Consider the following 22,208-nt stretch of genomic DNA (forward strand, 5'->3'; position numbering starts at 1 on the left):
TAATTAATGAAGAAACTTTTCTTTATAAATTCTTTTCAATAATAGATTGCGTTCAGAACAAGGTTACGACGGCGATCACGAAGTTAATCCCATTGAAAATAATCTACAAGAAACGATTTCAAATCGCGAAGGTGCAAAAACGAACATGTGATATAACGATATAAGATCTCAAAAGTGATTCTGATTCTACCGCTCATCAGTCAAGGCCGTCTCAACATAACGAAACAATATCGTCTTCCACAGCGCGAGTTGGCATCGGAACGTAAGAGAAAGTCCTTGCGTGTATCGCTATATCGTTATATCGTCTTCTTCACTTGACGGCTTAAATCAGATTTCTGATGTATCGCTTGGAATGAAAGTTGCTGTATCGGTTTGCCGATATAGGCGTTAAATCGATATGTCGCGATATATCGATTTATAGCCCAGTCCTACTTATTACCCTTGATTCTCGCTAAGTTATGATCGCCAAGCTGGGCGATGCTCAAACCCAATCGTGATTCTGATTGGTTTAGATTTTAGCGTTATTTTTAAATGTTCAGCGGTATTTCAGAGGTCCGTTAGTTCTACGTTGGATACCGACTGGTAAGGTTACTTTTGTTTCTGGTCGATAAGATCGAAGGTACGTGGGCAGTCATAAAAAGGGATTTTAGAAAAAAATGTCACCGCCAGTCCGGTACCACAGACGCCATTTTCGATTCGTATTTCGCCGAATTTATGTGGCGATGGAGGTACACAGATTCCATTCGTGATAAATTTAGACAGTATCTAACTGCTATTAGAGAATTCTGTGCCTGAGGATATTCAAGCTTAATGAAGAAGAGAGTTGTTTTTTTCCTTTTCTTTCTGTGCTTACTCCATTAATTTTTGTTTCGATTCAAAATGCATTTTATTGGGTTTATTAATTTTGCTTATATTGGGTTCATTGCAATTTTATAAAGTTTTGGTCGATGTGTTGTTGAAATTTTCCAATGTTTATTGAAATATAATTATATTTTGGCCGCCATTCCTGTTACCACGGTGTTCCGCGCAAACAGAAATGGCGTCAAACATAACTCGCCAAGGGGCACCCTCAAGTATATTTTTACCTAATTGTTTTTTTTAATCTTTATCCTACATATTAGGAGGAAAGGAAAGTAATGTCGTTTTGGTGCATTTGATATTTGTTATCAAAATTTTATTTTTAATCGATAATGTATTCATCCTCGTTAGCAACAACCTTTCAATGCCGAATCGAAAATAAATCAAAATGGATCGAAAAAGTGAATCGATTTTTAGAATTAACGAATATTTAATGCGCCGAAACGACATTACTTTCCAGTCCCCATATGTTCGCCCAGCAAAATAAAAAAAAAATTCCTACCAACACGACAACTATGTAAATACTTAACATTACCACAAAGGGTTAAATATGTGAGAAATGTTATTAAACTACACAAAATAAGCGATTCCAAAGCACATTAAAAAAAATTTTTGGATAATTTATAAAACATATTTGGATAATTTATAGTAAAAAACATAATGCATCAAAAATAATTTTTTTTAATTAGTTCTGGTTGCTAGAGAACTATTTTCTTCAGTTTTTTCTTTCCAGCGTAATAACATGGCACAGGATAATTGTACATAATAAAATTGCCAAATATAGCATACCATAAAATTGTATTAAAAGAAAGTATGAGAATAGCAAATAATAACAGTAATTAAAAAATAGATACTTATTGGTACGTTTTTTGCATTTAAAAAAATAAGTAAATAAAATTTTGAAAAAAAGTTGGTGGAGATCTACATTTTCTTAGCGACTTTTTGGTTGAGCTTAGCTAACCAAAAAATATTATTTGTTGTTTTTTATTTCTCGTATTTAAAAGTGTTTTTTAAAAACTTTTAAAAGAAAACCTAAAATTGAAATATATTATCATTGATAAAAACAAAATGCAAATATTTGCTTTTCTTTTTTGTGAAGTATGGTAAATAGGTGGTGAAAGTGAGATAGCATGTATGCATACAAAATACGTTGAGAAGAATTTTCTTTTAAAAAATTTAAATATTAAGAAAAAAAATTAAACAAGAGCATGTTCCCATGAAAACTAAGAAAAAACTTAGTAAAGTGAAATATTTAACTAATTTTATTTCAAAAATGTGTTTAGCATGCGTTACATCTGAATTACTCATGTGAAGAAAAATAGTTTATAAAATTAAACTTCTCTATGTATTTATGTAACAAATCTTTTTTAATTAAGATTTAACTAATACATTTGTGTGCGAGCATAGGGTTGTAGTAAATTAAACATGTACAAGTTACCAAAAATTTTCTTAAAAAATTACTTAATTAAATCATTGGGAAAAGTGATCTTTACTGGTTTCTTAGATTATTTAGTTAAAGAAAATAATTTTGATGAAGTTAAACATTTTTAACAAACATAAAAATTCGCATCAGAAAAATTCATATCTTTAGAGCTAGAAACCATTTAAAATCTTTAAATCATTTAAAATTTTCATTTTTTTTTAATTTTATAAGTTATTCAGTAGAAAAAATATACATCCTCAGTATTATTATTTTTATAGATTAATTATTTCTAAATATATAGACTTGTTATATATTTTGTAAATAGAGAATCAAGTTTAAAAAATTATCTCTTTGAATTTCAAGAAGCCACATTTTCTTGAAATTTAAAAATTTACTAAAACTATTTCAATATAGTATATTAAATAAATACAAGCACCATCCAGGAATATTAGAAGACAAGAATATTGGAGGACAAGAAACTCATCACTTATGTACCAATTACAACAATCTACCGACTAATTATATCTTTTATATTCTATATAATGATAATGTGCTTTTATATTCCATGTTTATCAAAACAATATCTATCTTTTCTTAAAAAATTTATGATATTTATTAACTTTTGAAGAATAAAAAGAAGTGTACTTCAGTAAGAAAATATAAGTAACATTGGTCTTTTTTCATATAACAGAGATGCCACAGTGGTAGAAACTCTATTCACTTTTATTGATTTATCATCTCTTGAATCAATCAAACCACCATTACTTACATTTCATGTTGCTCATACGCAAACATTTTTTGCATTCACTTTCAATAGTTAACTGAAAAACTTATTCTTTAAAAAGTTGTTAATTTTAATTTTGTTTATTTAAATTTAGAATTTTATAAGACAGCACTTTTTGCATTTTTAGTCACCCGTAGCAACCCTTTATTATAGTGAAAGAACAATATCCTGCTATTAACTACTTCATAAGAGGATGCTAAACCATGGGAGACACTTTTCATGGTAAATTCTGTTTCACCTTCATTGGTATTTTAATTTATTTTTTTTAAATTGAGTTCAGGTAAACCTAGAATAAACCACAAAGTTTCAAACACTGGAAAATACTTTTAAAATACCATAATGTAAACAAATTATTGCAGCATTACTTCCCCACTGCATGCAAGCAATGAGACAGTTAATTTTATCAGCCTGCACAAGCAGTTACCAAACATTTTAAGTAATTAATTAAAGAGTTACTTCATTAAGTAATTGGAAAAGACATGGAGTTTACATGATATTTACTGAATAGAAACAAATATTTCTAAAATTTATTTCCATTTTTATATTTTAAAAAAGAAATATCAGCATTTGAAACTTAATAATTTACTTTAACTTTTCCTCGACTCAATTTTACTGTTTTAAATTTTATTATGTAGATGATAAAAATTTGCATAAAAGGGTGGTTTCTCATTTTTCTCCTTGCATATGTAGTGTCTCTACTTAACCAGATTTTTGACAACGCGTTTTTGTCATTCTAATTTCTGCCGATATCTTTGATTTCAAACTAAATATCTCTATGTCAAATTATCTCCGGCTTTTCTTTTTCTATCTACCTTGAGGAAAATAATCCAAATCCTGTCTCACTTTAACTTTTTTTTCTTGATACATGTCCAATCTGCATCCACTTTCTCTTTTTTTATTTGCTAAGTAACTCATCTTTGCTTACAAATATTAAACAGAGTTTAATTTATATATTATCAAACCATTTAATGATAAAGAATTTCAGACATATTTATTTTTTAAATATTTGGATATTTATTTTTAAGTATTTGCACAATCCCTCTCCCCAAAAGAAAGTAAGTTATAACATTGTAATTAAATATATTGATTTTTAAATGATTTAATACATTTTTCGCATTTTCAAACCTATTTAAAAATGAAAATCCCACTTGCGATTTATTTAATTCAGTGAAAACATTTTCATCTATTCCACTTTTGATAATGAGAATGCAACCTAAATATGAAAAACTATCAACTACTATAATATTAACATTCTGTAGAAATTATGTCTCGACCTAGTTTTTAATTAATCTTCATAGTTTTAGTTTTCTTTTCCAAGACTTATAAAAAAAATTAGTTCTAATAAAGCGAAACCATATAAACTACTTAATTTATATAAGAAGTAAAATGTTTTTAATGATGAAAATTATCCTAAAATAAACATAGACATTGCTTCTCTAAAAAAATTAGAAATATGTACAAAATTTTACACTACTGGATAAATAATAATATTTGTTTTTCTTACGGGATTTTTGATATTAAATTGAGGTAGTTTAAAAACCATAAATCTCATAAAAGGTTTTTAGCTATTGATAATTTGTAAATTTTTATTACACGCTTTTCCATTTTTTAGAATGAAATTCTCTTTCAAGCGTATAACGCAATTAATTATCACATAAAATAGAAATGAGAAACAGAAATTTACAAAAAAATTAATTATCACGAATCTGGGAAAATTTCATATCATGAAGAGTAGATCTAACTGAATAACACATAAAATGTTCTAGCAACAAGTGTCAGTAAATTTATAAAAAAACGAAAGCTTTATCAATTTTTAATTGGAAATAATAATAAAAAATTTAATGCGTATACACATTTTTCTTTAAGAAAAAGCATACAATAATTATTACCATTTTTGTTCGAGAACAGATTGCTACAAATGCCGGTATGTTCAACTTAACTTTGCTTCGTATCAAGATATTTATCATTTCAACAGAATATTAAAGAGAAACAACTCATAAAATAAACAAACAGAAAGCTCGTTCAGCATTGCCAGTTTGTAAACCTCAAATTAAATCGAATATCAATGGATAACCTCAGTAGTCTCGGCTGCTGTAGGCTTCAATTTTTTTAAAAATAGGGAAACACCTCAACTCTTTGTTATTCCTTGCGATGTTTTTATTTTGGAGCATGGTTTTGTGATTTTTCATCTCCATTATCTGCAATCTTTTAGATTTTTAATAAATTGTTTTATTATTTCAGTATGAAACTCAATTTCCATAAATATTATTACTATATTCATGCTTTTTAAATTTGTGTAAATCGTTTGATATTGATTGTATTGGCGTTCATTGCAATTATGTTGACTTTATTCAGTTATTTAAATAGAATAATTTTGTTTCTTATCAAAAGTTGTTATCCCTTTTATTAGGGAAAAATAAGCAAAGTGAATTTTCTATAATTTATTATCTAACACTGCATATTTATTTTATCTGGTTGCTCTTGATTTATCTCATTTTGATGCTTTTACTTTTAAATAGGTTTTCGGACTTAATATAAAGTTCCTACTAAAGTACTTTGCTTACTTATTTTTAAAAATAGCTTACTGATGTCTGTTTTTTTATAGTTAGAAATACACATTTACTGACTCGGTAATTTTATCAGCTCAGTGATTTTATTAGACAAAATTTCCATCTTTGCATTCAGATTTGATTCAATATTTAATAACAGGGTTGCCACTCCATAGGGAAATCCTGGAAAATACAGGGAATTTGGAAATCACATAAAATAACAAGGAATTTTGATTTTTTCTGTACGAACTGGGAAAATACACGGAATTTCGTTTCTTGCTTTTGTTTTTCAAAAAGAGTCTTGACAGCGCAAAGAGTAATTTATAGGTATTCGACCATGATATTTCAGCTGTACTAAACTATTTCATTTACCCAACATAGCTCTCACAAGAGCACGGTGATTGTTGCTTCCTTTTAATATATTGTGGATAGTATGTACACAGTATTTTTTTTCCACATTTGAGTGGCAACCCTAACTAAGTTTATTAACCTTCCGATAGACGCACGCACCTCATATGTGCATCTTTACTGCACTTCCACCTCCTTTGCCGTCAATAGATGTTTCCGGGAGACGAGCCTAATGTTATCTTCCTATCTTTGGATTACCCAAAGGTCCGTGTACTCCCGACCTTCGAACTTGTCGATGGACAGTTGCAGCGGCTCAAATCACCCCATAGGTGCAACGCTACCATTGACCCAAGTATTATGGATATAATATTTTTATGAATTAAATATCTATATTTTATCTTATTTTCTGCCCTACTCAACGTAGCAGGTATAAATGGTCAAGTTATATACGTAAAAAATTGCTACAAAGTGAAAAACCGCAGAACCTTCTTGAGTCAATTGGCTAAACAACTTGTGATGGATGAAATGATACGACGCAAGAGCAAGAAAATTTTATCTTCAGTACTTCGCTTTCGATTGGCAGAAGAAAACTTCTCAAGCCTCAGAAAATCAAGCCAAGAAAAGAAAATTGTGCGTGCCATGTCAAAAAAATAAACAACGAAAAAATACAAAGTATACTTGTGCTACTTGCGGAAAACACTTATGTTTGAGTAATGTAACAACAATTTGCAAAGACCTCTTGCAAAAATTCTTGTTCACATGAAGGTAGTTCTGAATCAGACAGCCTCTAAGATAATATTTTTATGCTAGCATGTGATATTGAAATAAGTTGTTCCGATATGCAAGACTCTCAATGTTTTTTTACAATTTTACTTTTCTTTGTTTTTTTTATGTCGTGCAATTATTTGTGATACAGTTTTTTCATATATTTTAGTAATTAAATAAGTTTTTTCATACTTTATCTATCTAAAGAATCTTAAATAGGTAACAATTAACTATTTAAACTAGAATAAATTTCACTTGACTTTAAAAAAATCAAAAATACCTTATAGGTGCAACGCGAATAACCATGTCGGAAACAAGAAATAACAGAAAGTTAAAAGAAGGATGATGCAACATAACTTTGTAAAAACAAGGCAACTGAGGATATAATCATGTTGTGATCTGTTGCGCTAAAAAGCTAAATAGATTTTTATTTTATTTTATTTATTTTTTTTTTAAGAAAAAAAAGTAGAGATTTGCTATAAATTAATGGAGATGTCCGTATTGTGATCTGTGGCAGTATTGTCAAATCTTGGCAACTTCTGGTTAGTGGTCTGCGAAAAACAGAAAAACATCACAGAAAGGGACCAACTCCTCGTATATATAACTCATAGCCATCCCCGGGCAAACATCTACATGGTTTTTTTTTTTGGTTTTTTTTGCAAGTTTAAAATCTATTTAGTACCTTGGCGATTGTAGTTGACATGACAGTTCATGATACAGAATTATCCCTATAAGTTATGCCTTTCAAGTTGTCCTCCTATAATGTTCTTTTTTGCGTTGCCTCTGAGGCTCTGCCCAGAATTAGCCAAAACTTGGCAATTATTTTGCCCCTAATCACATTACGGAAATCTTCCCGTTCCAATCACTATCACCAAGGTACCAAATGGATTTTGTCATTGTAATGAAAAAGGCTTCTGATCTATCTTCATCTACTGGGGGGAAAAATTTCACGCTTAAAAACTATAAAAATATACTCAAATTTCTCAAAGACAATAAAAAAATGAATAATTTTGCAACAGTTTCTCATCTTTTTCTTGCTTTAGCAAATTTAACAAGAGTTACGGACATTAACCGATGTCTAAATTCATTATTTTTCTTTTTAGCCTATATTTTGCTATTGAATGATTAAAGACACCAAACTGTACAGACAAAAAGTATAAGCTGCAACTAGGACTAGGAAGTAGTCATATTGAAGTAAGTTACAAATAAACTTGTTTTCAGCAATTTTATAAAATTTTAATCAATCTACTGAAATGTGTTTTCTAATAATGTTTTCAAACTTGTATTCAACTTGTTTTCAGCGATTTTATAAAATTTTTATTAATCTACACAAATGTGCTTTCTAATAATGTATTAAAAATTTTGTCTAATGGTACCTTCAGAAGTAAATTATTTTGCAACTTACCTATTTATTATAGCAGAATTTTACTTTTAAATGAATTTTTATCTTAAAAATCTATTTTATTTGCGGTTTTTACTGTCCCTATATGAATTGTGAAAATCATAGTTGCTAAGCCACTGAACTATTGTAGTGAAGGACCCTTGTTCTATCCATTGTTGTGTCTTCAAGTTCACTCAACTTCAAATCAGTGAACTTTGGTAGTGAAGGTGGTCAGTGCACAATAGTAACATTGCGGTGTCATGCCTAGGTCTCAAAATTCTTGAACTTTAATCACCGTAAAGGACCCTTTTCCAACAACTTGCTGTTGTAGGACCGTTTCACTATGTTTTTTAAAAAAATTGGTGTTTATATACATCATGCTCTCCATAAAAATTTCTTATCTGCCATTCTATTGCCGATGATTGATTTATTATTTGCCATATTTTTTCATGTTTATATTTTATTGGTTGTATTTCATGTTCAATATTATTTCTTATTGACACCATTTTGATATCATTTTTGTTGTTTAAATAGTCCTTAAAATAGTGTTTTAATTTTTTATGTGCTATAATTTTTTACGTGCTTTTTTTTTTTACCTAGCAGTTTATTAGTTTTGTGTCTTTATTATTTCATGTTAATCCAATTTGATTGTTTCTAAAAATTGTGTTTTTATTTTATTTTGTGTCTTCCTTCCTTATTATGATAATTTTTTACTTGGTGTTTTAATTCATATTAAGTTTCGTTGGCTATTATTTGTGTGATGTATAAATATAATATCAGAGTAAAGTGCACAATTTTATTTCTTCAAATTGTGCTGAAGAAAACATCAAAACATAATTTTGTTGTTAGTTTTGTCTAAAAATATTAAATTGTATCATTTTGAGGTTGGTTTGATTTGTTTCAAAAGCACTGTTATATCATATAAATGCTTGTATGTGCCTCAATATATTATATCATTATACATCCTTGTTTTTTGCCAATTCTTTCAATTTCCCCTTATCCTCAGATTAATAATTGGCTATAGTGTTCATCCTAAAGCTATTCTAAAATTCTTACCAGTTTATTATTTTTATATAAATAAATCATTTAACAACAAAAATGTTGGACAATATGTTATCTGTATACACCATTTCTTCATGAAGAAAAATATTTTGAAAATTGCACTGACAAATATTGTTTAAAACACAATTTGCTCTGTCAGTGCCTTATTTCTTATATCTAGTAAGAAACATTGGTAGTGAAAGGGAATAACATTAGATTCTGTTAGCACACATGTTAGTGTTTCCGTAGAGTCTTGCTCCATGTCAAAATTATATCTGGTGTTTCAAGCTTCTTCTTCATTTCCTTTTTCTTTCACTCGCTATAAGACACATAAATGCACTATAAGTAACATAAATTATTAATTGACTTATTCAGTCTTTAAATATAAAAATATATTTTAATTTGTCCTAAATTTTCTACAAGAAGTAACTTTTTAGCAAGGAAACTGTTTTATCAAAAACGAATTTTTCTGGCTTTTAATAACAAACTTGATATGTAAAGGCTGAGTATAGTTGTCAATATATTTCTGAAGCTATTATTTCAGACAAAAAATATGGTTGCTTTACGTTAATTTTATAGATAATAAATACTTTAAATGATTCTTAAGAGAAAAAATTCAAAACTGTTATTCTGATAATATACTCCGTAAAGATACAGTATATAGAACCTTTTTTTTTTCTTTATTATTTAACTCTTACAATTTAGCAGTTGTAATGCAAGAGCTGGAAATAGCTGAGAAACTAATAAAAATGACTGAACCAAATAAAATGCTAAGTTGATAAGAGAAGTATCGAAGCTCTTCTACACAGAGAATGAACTAAAACAAGAAGATGCTTTATCTTACCATCTATTTAATATTACCTTAGAAAAAGCAGTGAGAAATTCAGGTAATCAAACACTAAAACCCATTTTCAAAAGTCAGTACATTTATTAGTATTAGCTGATAATATAGATATTGTAGATATATTGTATGCATGCAGATATATGTCTTGTATATGCATCGAAACCTTGATTTAATTGTCACAGAAGAAATTACTAAATGAATGGCAGTAATAAACAGAACATCAAATTCATCACCACTTAAAATAGAAAAATATGTTTTTGAAAGTGTCAGTCAATTTATTTATTTGGACATTACATTTAAACAGAAATTGACAACAGAATAAATGTGGCTAATAAATGCCATTTTGGATTTATGGGACAGCTCAAATCAAAATACTTGAGTAGAGAAACAAGAATAAGACTATATATAAGATCTTTGTTAAACCAATTGGCTTCAATGGAAATGAATGCTAGACAGTGAGTAAATCAGAAGAAAATATATTGTATATACAGTCGGACCTCTATTTAACCCTTTCACGCCTAACAGGACACCTACGTCCCAAACAAATTTCAAAAAAATCTTTTGAGACAGAAACGCTTCTCTGTCTAATGGGAGACTTTCCCACCAGTCCCGCCAATATTTTTGAAGGTATTGTCATTCACAGAACATAGATGGCACTATTGTACATAATGCTGCTCTACTCATAGTGTATGCTACCAAAATTGTTCTGTTGTGGGGGGGAAAAACTCGTCGCGAAAGGGTTAACAAAGTCGCTAAATCCCGATAATAAGTTCGTTATATGGAAAATTCGTTAAATAGAAAATCGCAATTTTAAATACTTAAACAACACAAACAGGTTTCAAATTCATAAACACTAGACATAATTAAAATAGCAATTGATGCACCTTTATCTTGTAAACTAGTATCTACAATTTATTTTATGCATCTTAACCATAAAAGAAATCTACATGAAAGCAAGAATAGAGCAAATCATTATTTAGTGTTGCACAATCATGCTACATACATTTTAAATATAGATTACCACATGCGTTCTTAAGTTTAATTGCTACTGATCAAATCCGTTAATTTTGTCTGAGTTTTTCACCTAAAAGGCAAACAAAAAGAGAAACAGATTTTACTACTTTTTATAAAAGTTAATTGGCTCCAAAAATTAATTCAAGGTCATTTCCCTCATAAAATGCATTAACAAGTTTGAAACGTTCCTAAATATTTTGTGAAGTAGGGTAAGTGGATCTCAAAGAAAAGTTCGTTAAATAGAAAATTCACTTCGCTATTTGGAAGTTATTTTTCGAAGAAATTTCCGAAATGTTCTTTGTTCCTCGGGAAAAAATATAGAAATTCGCAAAATGGAAGTTCGTTGAATAGAAGTCCGACTGTATTTGAACAAGAGATTTGCACATATGTGAAAAGATCTTGAAAAGAGTTTTTAAGTAAAGTAAAAGAGAAGGATGTGTGGATAATGAAATACATCTTACAGTTATACGACATTTCCAGAGAACCAAATATGGTTAAGTTTAATAAAATTCAACGAATGAGATGGCTTGGTCATGTCTATATATAAGATGGAAAGAACTTATTTAAAGAAAATAATTTTTCACAAACCTGAAGGAAAGAGGAAGACCATATTCAAGTTGGTTAGATAATGTTGAGAAGTATCTAAGCAGTAGAGTCATGGAGAGGTAGCTTCTGATAAGTTGAGGTAGATAAAACTTGAGATAGCTATGGCTAGAAATTGGTTGTAGTGCTGATAGGAGAAGAAAAGAATTAAGCAACAGTATTAGTATTTTAACCTTTAAACAGTATAAGGCTTTCATTTAAAAATAGGAATCAATGAGAAAGCAGTTGATTAATTTTAGTGTGCTGGAGTGTAATTTTTCTGTGCTGCTATGGCATCGGGAATAGACTTGTTTAAAAAATAATTTCTATTATTTTTGTTATATAAAACTATTCTATTATTTTAAAATTGTATGGTACCAGAATTGTAGTGGTAGAAAAGTTGTCAATATAAAGGACCCTTTTACATAGGAAATTGTTATGGTTCTAGATGGGGGGGGGGGAGAACTTGTGAATCATTTCTGGATGAATATTGAAAGTAAATTTATAGTATATAATATAGTTTTTAAGAAAAATAAATATATTTGATTAAAAAATTTAAGTGTTCCATTTTAAAACTATAAATAAATTTAAAAAAAATTTTGCATCCCATAGCTACTCTTAACCACTCACTCTCTCATTTACAAAATATACAAAAATTGATAACTGCTCTCTCAATTTCAGTGTAGTTTCAAAGATATTGTTTTGTGACTAGCTCCTGTATTCCTGTATATGGAAATCTACTTCACTAGTACTATTTGACCTTTCTGTGATTTTTTTAATTGAAAAATATTTGATTAAAATATTTTAAATGCCCCATTAAAGTTACTAACAATTTAAAACAATTGAATTCTCAATTGAACTGAGATTTCAAAAATATTATTTTGTGAATATTATTCTCTGTCAATAACAATGCATTTAGTTTTTTCCCGTTTAACCAAAAGTCCCACAAGTTGTATCTTCTTTTCCAAATCTTTATATGTTTATATTAGAAATTTTTCTGCTCTACTATTTTATACTGCATTTGACTATTTAAACAATGTTTCCATTATGCTATCAACTAACATAACATTTTGCTCATTATTATAAAAATATGAAAGGTCATTTTTTAGCCTTGTATTCAAACAATTTTAGATGTGAATAAATTACAGATTACTTCTATTTACTTTTTTCATTGCATTTAATTTTCTCATAGTTTGCTTCATTCATAAGAATAGTGTAGCAAAGAGATTTGTGCCTTATTGCAGTTTTCAATATGGGTGCATTAAGTTAAATAAGCTTCACTTTTCATTATAGATGTGATGCATTCTTAAAAATTCAGAGAAATTAAAGAGTTTAACATTTTTCATAATCTGTATTTCTGTGTTTACTATTTTTTAATTGAATCAAGTGTGCATACTCTTATTCTGACTTAACATACAGTCGGACTTCTGTTTAACGAACTTCCATTTTCCAAATTTCTTTACTTTGCGATTTTTCGAGGGACCAAGAACATTTTGAAAATTTCTTCGCAGATGAACTTCTAAATAGCGAAGTGTATTGTCTATTTAACAAACTATTCTTTGAGATCCACTTTCCCCTTTTCCTAAAATATTTCAGAACATTTCAAGCTTGTTAACGAATTTTATGGTGAATTACCTTGAATTGATTTTCGAAGCCGCTTAGCTTTTAGAGAAAGCAGTAAAATTCCTTTCCTTTTTTGTTTGCATTTCAAATGAAAAACTCAGACATAATTAACAGATTTTATCAGTAGCAATTAAACCTAAGAATAATGTGGTAATATATAAAATTACATATATAATAAATGCAGCTTAAATTTTATACACAAATGTAACTTTTTTTAGTTGAAGATGTGTGTAGTGTGATAGTGTAGCACTGGATAATGTTTTGCTTGCTTTCCATGCAGATTTCTTTTATGGTTAGGATTAATAAAATAAATAGTCGACACTAATTTACAAGATAAAGGTGTATCAATTGCCATTTTAATTATGTCTAGTATTTATGAATTTAAAACCTATTTTCTGTTGTTTAAGTATTTCAAAAGGTGATTTTCTATTTAACGAATTTTCCATATAATGAACTTGTTATCAGGATTTAACTACTTTGTTAAGTAGAGGTCCGACTGTATTTTATTAAGATTATTGAATTTTATTTATCTCATCTTCTTAGCAATGCCCATAATATTTGTAATAATTTATTATTATCTATATTAACTTCTACTATATCAGCAGGTAACATATGATTGTATTCATTTTTTTATTAAAATCATTGCAAATTAAAATATATTTTTTAATTATTATATAAATGTATTTGAAAACATATTTTTATGCTAAATAAAAATTTATATGTCTTGCAGAATCAGTATGTCAGACATTTGTGCTCATTAAAATAAACCTTCTTTCAATTATTCATCAACTGATTCATAGCCAGAAATAGGTAGGTAAAAAAAAAAATTCTTTTTTTAAATAAAAATTAAATCTCACTTAATAACATTTGTTAGAATGATTATATTTTCATATATAGCAGTTTAATNTTTTTAGAGAGCATTATTTTTCACCTCCCTTTGGCTTTAACGATTTTTAAAATTTTCGGGCCAAGCTAAAGACCTAAATTCGTATTTTACCGAAAAGGTAGAGTTGGGTCGAAAAATAAATTTAAGTAATGAACATGGATGTTCTAAGGTACTAAGATTTAGTTTTGATTTAGGAGAATCTAAAGTAATATCCATGCTTTCGTCGTTATCTAGGGCATTTTGACTGAAAGTTCTTTTTTTGGTATTTGAATTAGTACTATTTCTTGTTTGAGCATCAAAAGAATGTGTTTCAGAAACAGTTTCTGAATCCGCATTCTTGTTTTTCTTTGACCTTTTTCGTTTTCGTTTGGAATTGGTGATTTCATTATTGTCATCTGACATTGATTTATTGCAAGTCAAATCTGACTCCTCTTTTTCTTCATTGATTGCAGTGCAAAATTCTTCATTATTATTAGTGCTATGCTTCTTCTTTTTAGAAGTTGGAGACTCCACAAGGCTTTCAATATTTTGACGACTGTCTTGAACATGTTCCTCTTTATCATTACTATGAATGTTTGGTTCCATTTCACTTTCAACATTTACAGTTTTAGATTTCTTTTTCTTTCGCCTCTTTTTCTTCTGAGTAGAAGTCTGGGCACTCTTGTCATCAGTTTCTGAATCTTCTTTTATAGGTTCTGAATAAACACTGGTCAAAATCTTTTGCTTCAAGGCAGGAATTTGGGCTTTCTTCTTAAATGCTTGCACGTCATATTTTTCTTCGTCCTTTTGGCGGTATTGGCAAGTTTTCTTAATAGAGCACCAGCGATTCAATTCTTTGTCTTCAGCTTTTAATATTTCTTCAACTGAGAGTCCAAAATCATTTGGAACTACTCGGCGATATTTGAATCGAACAGGCATGTCAGCAATTACATCTTCACAGTCCAATTTATAGTATTCCTCTAAATATTCATCAAAAGATTTACCATCAGGATCATATAAAGGTTTTGGATCTGATAAGACTCTAGCAAATAAAGATTTTTTCCTTCCTTTTCTTTTTCTGTCTTTGGATTTTTCCATCATTTCTTTGACAAAAAGAGCTCGGGCATTAATATCATGTTCATCATCATCAGCATTAGAACATTCCGCTGTGGTAGCAGTTTCAACATCATCAACTTCTTCTTTGACGTCTGGATTTTCAGACCTAGACCAATGATTCCAGTCTTCGTCATCGATTTCTTCATCATATTCAAATACTGGTTTTTGTTCTTCTTCCACTGCATAATATTCCTCATCAAAAAGCTCTTTCATTTTTTGATCATGCTTATCTGGATCAAAATCACTTTCAATATCATCTTCATCGAAATTCAAATTATCTTTGCCAGTGATTTCCTGCAATTTAAAAAACTTATCTTCAATCTCCTTACGCTTCACAGCTTTCAAACGCTTGAGTTCTTCTCTTTTTTGCTCTTTCTCTCTTTGCTTCCTTTCGGCATACTCTTCTCTTTTCTCTTTACGTTTGCTATCTTTTCGTCTCAAAGAATCACCCATAGTCCTTGGATATCTTTTAATAAAATCAGGATCAGGTTCTTCAAATCTAAAGTTATACTTGTGCTCGAATTGCTCTTGCGCATCTTCCATCTTCTCATCCTCACTTAATTTTTCAAGCTCTTCTAAAACATGAAAGTCATCATCTTTTTCTAAATACCTTTTGTTTAAAAAGAAGTCTTTAAGAAATTTCTCTCCTTCATCCAAATTTGGATCATTCCAACACTTTTGAAGGTAGGATAAATCTTTTTTGGAATCCTCTGGAATTTCTGCATCACAGCCTTTAAGAAATTTAATCACACCTTCTTCATCATTATCATACTGTTTCCTGCTTTGTACCGGTTCAAGTGATTTAATACAATCTTCTTCATCTTCGTCATCATCATCCATAATAACACTTTTCAATTTCGCCAATTCTGCTTCATCAGATTTCTTCTTTTTTTCCTGACTTTCTTCTTGGCCAATATCTCCATTTTTTTCAAGAAGAATCTTCATCTCATAATCCTTAACAGTAACTGGCTTTGATTTTTTTGTTTTAGTTTTCGACTCAGGAGGTGGATCTTGGAAAGCAACAAAGTTCTCATCATAAATTTTAGGATCATTACCCTTTAAAAGGCTTAGTACTCTGAAAAAGTTTTCATCGAATTCTGATTCTTCTTCCTCATCACTCTCCGTAGATGAACTACTGACTTCTTCCTGCAAATTTTTATATCTCTGCAAAAGTTCTTTTTCTCTCCACTGATCGTATCTGTTTGCATACTCTTTGTTTATTTTTAAATCTTTTTCATTTTCTTCGCCTGATGAATCAGACTCAAACAGTTTAACTTTATCAGACATTTTTTTTAACCCTCTTGTTGTGAAGTATGACCAGCAGGTTAGAGTTCTGAAATAAATTATACAAAAATAAGGTTAGGGCTTCAGATAGTAAAATATGCATTTGATTCAGTATTATAACATTTAAATAAGTAAAATTAAAATAAATAAAATAACTATCTGTAAATTAACAAAAGGGAATATTTTGATACTAGCGATTTATTTCATCCTTAAAAATATGTATGTAGCAATTTTACTTTTTTTAACATAATACATTAATGCCAATATAGATTGGAAAAAATCCAGTATGAAAAATATCACATTTTACGAAATAATATTAATTTCATGATAACTGTTGCATAATGTAGTAAATATTTTGCGTCTATGCAATTTTTATTGTTATCAAAATACAAAAACTTTATTACATTAATAACTATAAATGGTCTGCACTGTTTTCCATTTATGATTGATATTAAATTAACTTGAAATGTTTTTATTATGTCAACAAACAATTCTGAATAGAAAGACATTAAATTTTTCATTGATAATTAAAAGAATTTTTTTATAAAAAAAAAGGGAGTTCTGAGTAAATATTTTTGAAGGGGGAAAAAAAAAAGCATTAAACTGATAACAATAAACGAGGCTCATTTTATTATGTATTAGTAATACATTTTTAAGTATTCAAAAACAAGCAATAAATCGTGGAAAAATTCTATTTTAATAGGGAATTTTGTTAGGAAATTTACTCAATTTTAGGGAATTTTCTAATTTTGTGTATTAATACAAAAACCAGGAGATTTTTTATTAAACCAGTAGACCAGGAGAAACTGGCAAAATACAACAGTCTACAGGTAAATCCTGTAGGGTTGGGAGCTATGCTCAATGGATTTTCAGTGAATTCAGTCATATGTGTAGAGTAACACTCAGAAAAAGAATAGATTTTTCTAAAATTCTATTTAATTTTAATTTCAGGATAGATGAAAAATATCTTTTAAACAAGTTGCCAAATTATTAAAAAAGCCAGCTTCAAGTTCTCTTTGCAATTGTATTAGTAGTTATAGTTTAATAATTACCAATTCTCTTTAAATCAGAAGATGCAAAATTAACATTTTTTATAAATTATATTTTATAAACCAATAATTATAAAAGAAGAAAAATATGTGTCATATAATTAATAAAACAATTAATTAGGATGTATATTTATATTATCCTGCATATTTAATTATTTTAAATGTCTCTACATACTGTTGCAAATTGTTTTTGACAAATATTTGAAATTTATTTAGCAATTCCAATAAACCAAATACAAGCTAAGTGCCATTTAATGGAGTCAGTAAAAGAATCAGAAAATGCTTAATTAATCAAAGTTTTATTAACAAATTCCTAAAATAGGGAGAATTTTGAACACTAATAAAAAATAACTATGCATTAAACTGTATTTTATTAAAAACAGTTTTTCTAGCATGAATACTTTATATAGTTTTGGTGAAAAACACACAAGATACCTTTAGATTCTTCCACAGTTTGTTTAAGCTTTTGTTGGCCATGTGAGAAAAGAATTTTTATTTAGGTATTTGTAAATATGCACATTTAAGTTTTCATGCTCTTGGTATTTCCGGCAAAAATTAAAATTCCTAGCGCACTTCTGCATCCAAATAGTCTCGGTGTTGCCATCTAGTGTGGCAGAAACTAGACGTCCAAATTAACATGACCAACGGTATCTCACCCATTGTGGTGGTCCTGAAAGAGTGGATACCACCTCAGGAGAACACAATAGGTCTGCTCATCGCAAAGGCCGATTGTGCAGCTCATTGGAAATAAAAGTTTTCATGCTTTTGACAGCAAATAGGCTTGATATTCTAATTCTTTGTTGTCGACGGAAAAAAGCAAAAAGAAATATCTTTCTTGCTGAGTAAAAGAAATATATATATGGACAGTTTTCTCACAAATATTAAAACAATTCTATAGTCCCCTACCTGCAAAATGGTTAATAAAGAAAAAAAAAGCAGTTTTATTTAAAAGAATAAAAAAATACTGCACATTTATTGATAAAGAACTTTTTTTAAAATGACAATGAAACATATTGATAAGGGAAAAAAAATGAAGAAAAAGGAGGACACGAAAACTGCTGTGTAACAGAAAAGGAACAATGAATGACTGTAATTTTACTACATGAGTTTGCCCTTAAAAATGAAAACTAATTAAAAAGATTACTTACAATAGTTTAAATGCACAAATAAATCAAACAAAACATTTCTAATCTAAGAACTGACAAGAAAAATATTATACAAAGAAGCACACTTGAAGTTTTAAGACACATTGAATGGGTTGAAGTCACACTTGAGGTGTGACTAATCAATCAAATCTGTCAAAATGACCTCACATGCTTTATGAGATCCTACAGGTCAGCTGAAGGAGAGAGAAAAATAACACAAAGAAAAGTGTCAGGAGAAAAAAAAAAAGATGCTTGACTGAAATAATTCAAGACATTGATGTTTGTTTATTCTGAAGGAACAAAAAGAACATTGCTAACTCACACAATGATTAATCAAGAGATTTCATACATGTTCTTCATGCTTTTTATCAAATAACAAATGTAAACGGAACAATATACATGCTAGCCTGAATAAAATAAATCAAGATAATTTCCAGTAAATGCTAATGTAGTGAGGTAGAAAACTTAGATAATTAAAAAAAGAAATAAGTACCTAATCTTTGAGATTTTTATTAAACAACAAATGTAAATAAAACAATATTTATTATATTGAATTTAATTAAAAAAATAATTAAAGTAAATACAGCCATACTTATAATTTCTTATATTTTAAATAGAATCTTCAAATAATTTCATTTTAGTAATGGAATTATATTTCTGAATTTTAAAAACGAGAGAAAAAAAAAACTATGATTTATTTGATTTAATTAGATTTCCTTTATTATCAGATTTATTTCTATTTAAACCAAGATTTTTTAAATTTTGATGATTTTTGTTAAAAGAAAATATAAAATTTATTTATAGTTTTGTTAAGCATATTATTAATCAATTTATAATTCTTACAAAAAATACACAACTAAAAATTAAGTGATAACAATAGCACACAATTAAAAATATTTACAAACTAAAGCTCCATCCAAATTTACACACACAGTGGTTGGACAAAATAGTGGAAACACCTCTACAATAATTTTTACAGCAAAAAAACATTTTTAGATTTTTCTCAAAAAATACTGAAGAGAATTATTTTATAAATTTAGAAGTGTTTAGCATAGGCAATTTCTCATAATTATCAATGAAGTGTAAAGCTTTTGGGTTTGAGGGACTGACAATAAATTTTGACTGACAATGACTTTTGCTATAACTTGAAAAAATGTTCAATTAAATAAAAAATATTTTTGCAGAAATTTAAATTAATTACAAAATTATTGCTTTAAAATTTGTTTAAAGCAGCACAAGACATGAGTAATTAAAGTAGTTCTTTTATACTGCGTGTGCAGAGGTAAATTTAAAATTTTTCTTCTTCATAATTTTGAAGTGAATTGTATTTTGCAACTAATAAAAAAAGTTCAATTTTAAGTAAAAAATTTAAAGCTATTTTCTAAGTATCCAGTCTTTTAAAAGATAATTCAAATAAGGGGTTTTCTAAGAATTTTAAGATTTATTAAAAATTACACATTACATTATTGGGGAAAAAAAAGCATCTTTACATGTATTACCCATAAAAGTATCTGTTCTTTTGCATGTTTTCTTTGCCTATACAATCATAATTTGGTGTATGAACATTTGTTGTAAGGTATTATAATTTTTTATTTAATTTTGTCAAATGATAGAAAGTAATATTTGTAGGAAACCCCTTATAATTTTGAGTTTCCTTTAAAAAGTACAAAAACTACTTAGAAAATTGCTGTAAACTTTTTAAGATATTCAAAACAAACTTTTTTCATTCATTACTTACACATTGCATAACTTTCAACGAATTTTTTTAAATTATAAAGCAAAAATTTGTAATTAATAAACTTCTAAACATTTTGGTTACTTGAATTGAATATTTTTAAAGCTAGGGAAAAAAAAAAAACTTAAATAAGTATTTTCTAAAAATGTCCATTATATAAAGTTGAGTTTAAGAATTTTTGTGCAATTATTGCATAGAATAAGCTAAGTAATAGTAACAAGTTTCAAATTTTTTGCTACATTTTTTGGCATAGGGTGTTAAAAAACACTACTTTCTGTTTGTAATTTATTGTCGGTCCCTCAAACCTAAAAAAAAATTAAAACTTCATTGATAAGTATTTCTTGAGAAATATGAGAAAATGTATTAGAATAAAAGCGGTTGCATTATTTTGTCGACCCACAGTTTTGTTTTGGTTGTATAATTGTAAAATATAACAGAAATGATTTTAATTGTAGTTGAGTTAAACTCTATTCTATAATTTTGTTTGAGACAGTCCAATTTATGAAATGCGTCGTTCAAAATCTTGGTTTGGATAGTTGGCCTGTTTCTGATCTGTTAGGTAATTAATATTATTTAATTTCTGCATGAGGTTGATAGAAAATTCTTTTATTTCTAATCTACTAAATTTATTCAATTTCAAGAATTTATTTTTCGAAAATAAATAAAAGATTATTTTTAATATATGAAATAAACAAATGCAAGTATGTATACATGCAAAAAAATTTATATATTAAAAAAGCATTGTTAGAGATAATTGTTTTCTTTAAAAAAACATATATTTTTTTCCCTATGTGTTACAGTCATACAGTTAAACATGTTTGGTCAATATTTAAAATAATTATTTGATAAAAAAGAAATTCACATTTTTGAATTTTTTTAAATTTATTTTCTTTGCACAGTCATTTAACTTTTTTTTTGCATTTGGATTCTCAATTATTGTATAATAAAACGAACAATGAAAATTAATAATATAAATCTTTGCTGCTTTTGCTCATGAGATTGAGAAACAAGCAGAAAGTCTGAATAGATATATATAGATACAAAAAGAAAATAAGATAGATTTATGAATAAAAGAAAAATAATAATAAATTTTATTTACTGTGCATGAGTTGCAAGTACATAGAACCCATAAAATAAGTTCAAAATACAAAGAAATTTTTTAAAGAGAAGAAAAATGATTCATTAGAAAGCATTTTTTTTTTTGTGTGGTTACAATAGTGTGAGCTGATAACAAGATTATATATCTTTTCCTTATGCTAAACATTTCACTAATTTTTTTCTTGTCTTTAATATTTTTACATATATTATGATCAAGAGAATGAAATAATAATTATGTAAAACAACAAAATATAAAGAAAAATAGACAGTAAGCACTTTTTTCTTAAGTTTAGAAAGATGGAAATCAGTAAAAAGTCTCAAGCCTGTGCTTATACTAGTACCCATATATGGCAACGTTACTTTTAAAAAGTAACGAGTAAAAGTACAAGTATTTTTAAAAAAAGTAACGAGTAAAAGTGCAAGTATTTTTAAAAAAAGTAACGAGTAAAAAGTACAAGTACTAAACAAAAAAAGTAACGATTTAAAAGTACGTTTCTAGGAAATCGAAAATTCAAGGTAACCTAAAATTTTATTGAATAATATTCTTATGGTCTTTAATGTTTTTGCAAAATTGTTGTTATTTAGTTAATTATTTTTAATTTTGAAAGGTATGGACATTAATTTATTTTTAAATTCGGAAGAATATTATAATATAATTTTATAATCTAATCGTATAATATAATTTAAAAATCAAATATAATTTT

At 27.9% G+C, this 22,208-nt stretch overlaps 2 protein-coding genes and 1 non-coding gene across 3 annotated transcripts in view; 1 reads left to right on the top strand and 2 right to left on the bottom strand.

Annotated features, from left to right (window-relative positions):
- The window catches only part of LOC107456236 (pterin-4a-carbinolamine dehydratase), a 17,667-nt gene extending 12,556 nt beyond the window's left edge, over positions 1-5,111 (bottom strand). Inside the window, exon 1 of the mRNA XM_016074057.2 lies at positions 4,955-5,111. Within this exon, the coding sequence (XP_015929543.2) occupies positions 4,955-5,032 (78 nt within the window). The 5' untranslated portion in view covers positions 5,033-5,111. The remainder of the gene's footprint in view (positions 1-4,954) is intronic.
- A 46-nt stretch (positions 5,112-5,157) lies between these two features.
- LOC107456234 (uncharacterized) lies at positions 5,158-14,087 on the top strand. The gene is made up of 3 exons (XR_006225396.2): positions 5,158-5,305; positions 7,831-7,921; positions 13,943-14,087. It is a non-coding gene; the product is annotated as an uncharacterized protein (transcript).
- Positions 14,088-14,155: 68 nt separating this feature from the next.
- On the bottom strand, positions 14,156-16,471 carry LOC122268219 (protein KRI1 homolog; the record flags this gene model as incomplete). Its single annotated transcript, XM_043044522.2, is given in 1 exon segment — positions 14,156-16,471. A coding segment is annotated over 1 exon segment (2,316 nt), but the record flags the coding sequence as incomplete, so codon positions are not given.
- Between the last annotated feature and the right edge of the window lie 5,737 nt (positions 16,472-22,208).

The sequence above is a fragment of the Parasteatoda tepidariorum genome, chromosome 5, assembly GCF_043381705.1.
Source record: "Parasteatoda tepidariorum isolate YZ-2023 chromosome 5, CAS_Ptep_4.0, whole genome shotgun sequence".
NCBI lineage: Eukaryota > Metazoa > Arthropoda > Arachnida > Araneae > Theridiidae > Parasteatoda > Parasteatoda tepidariorum.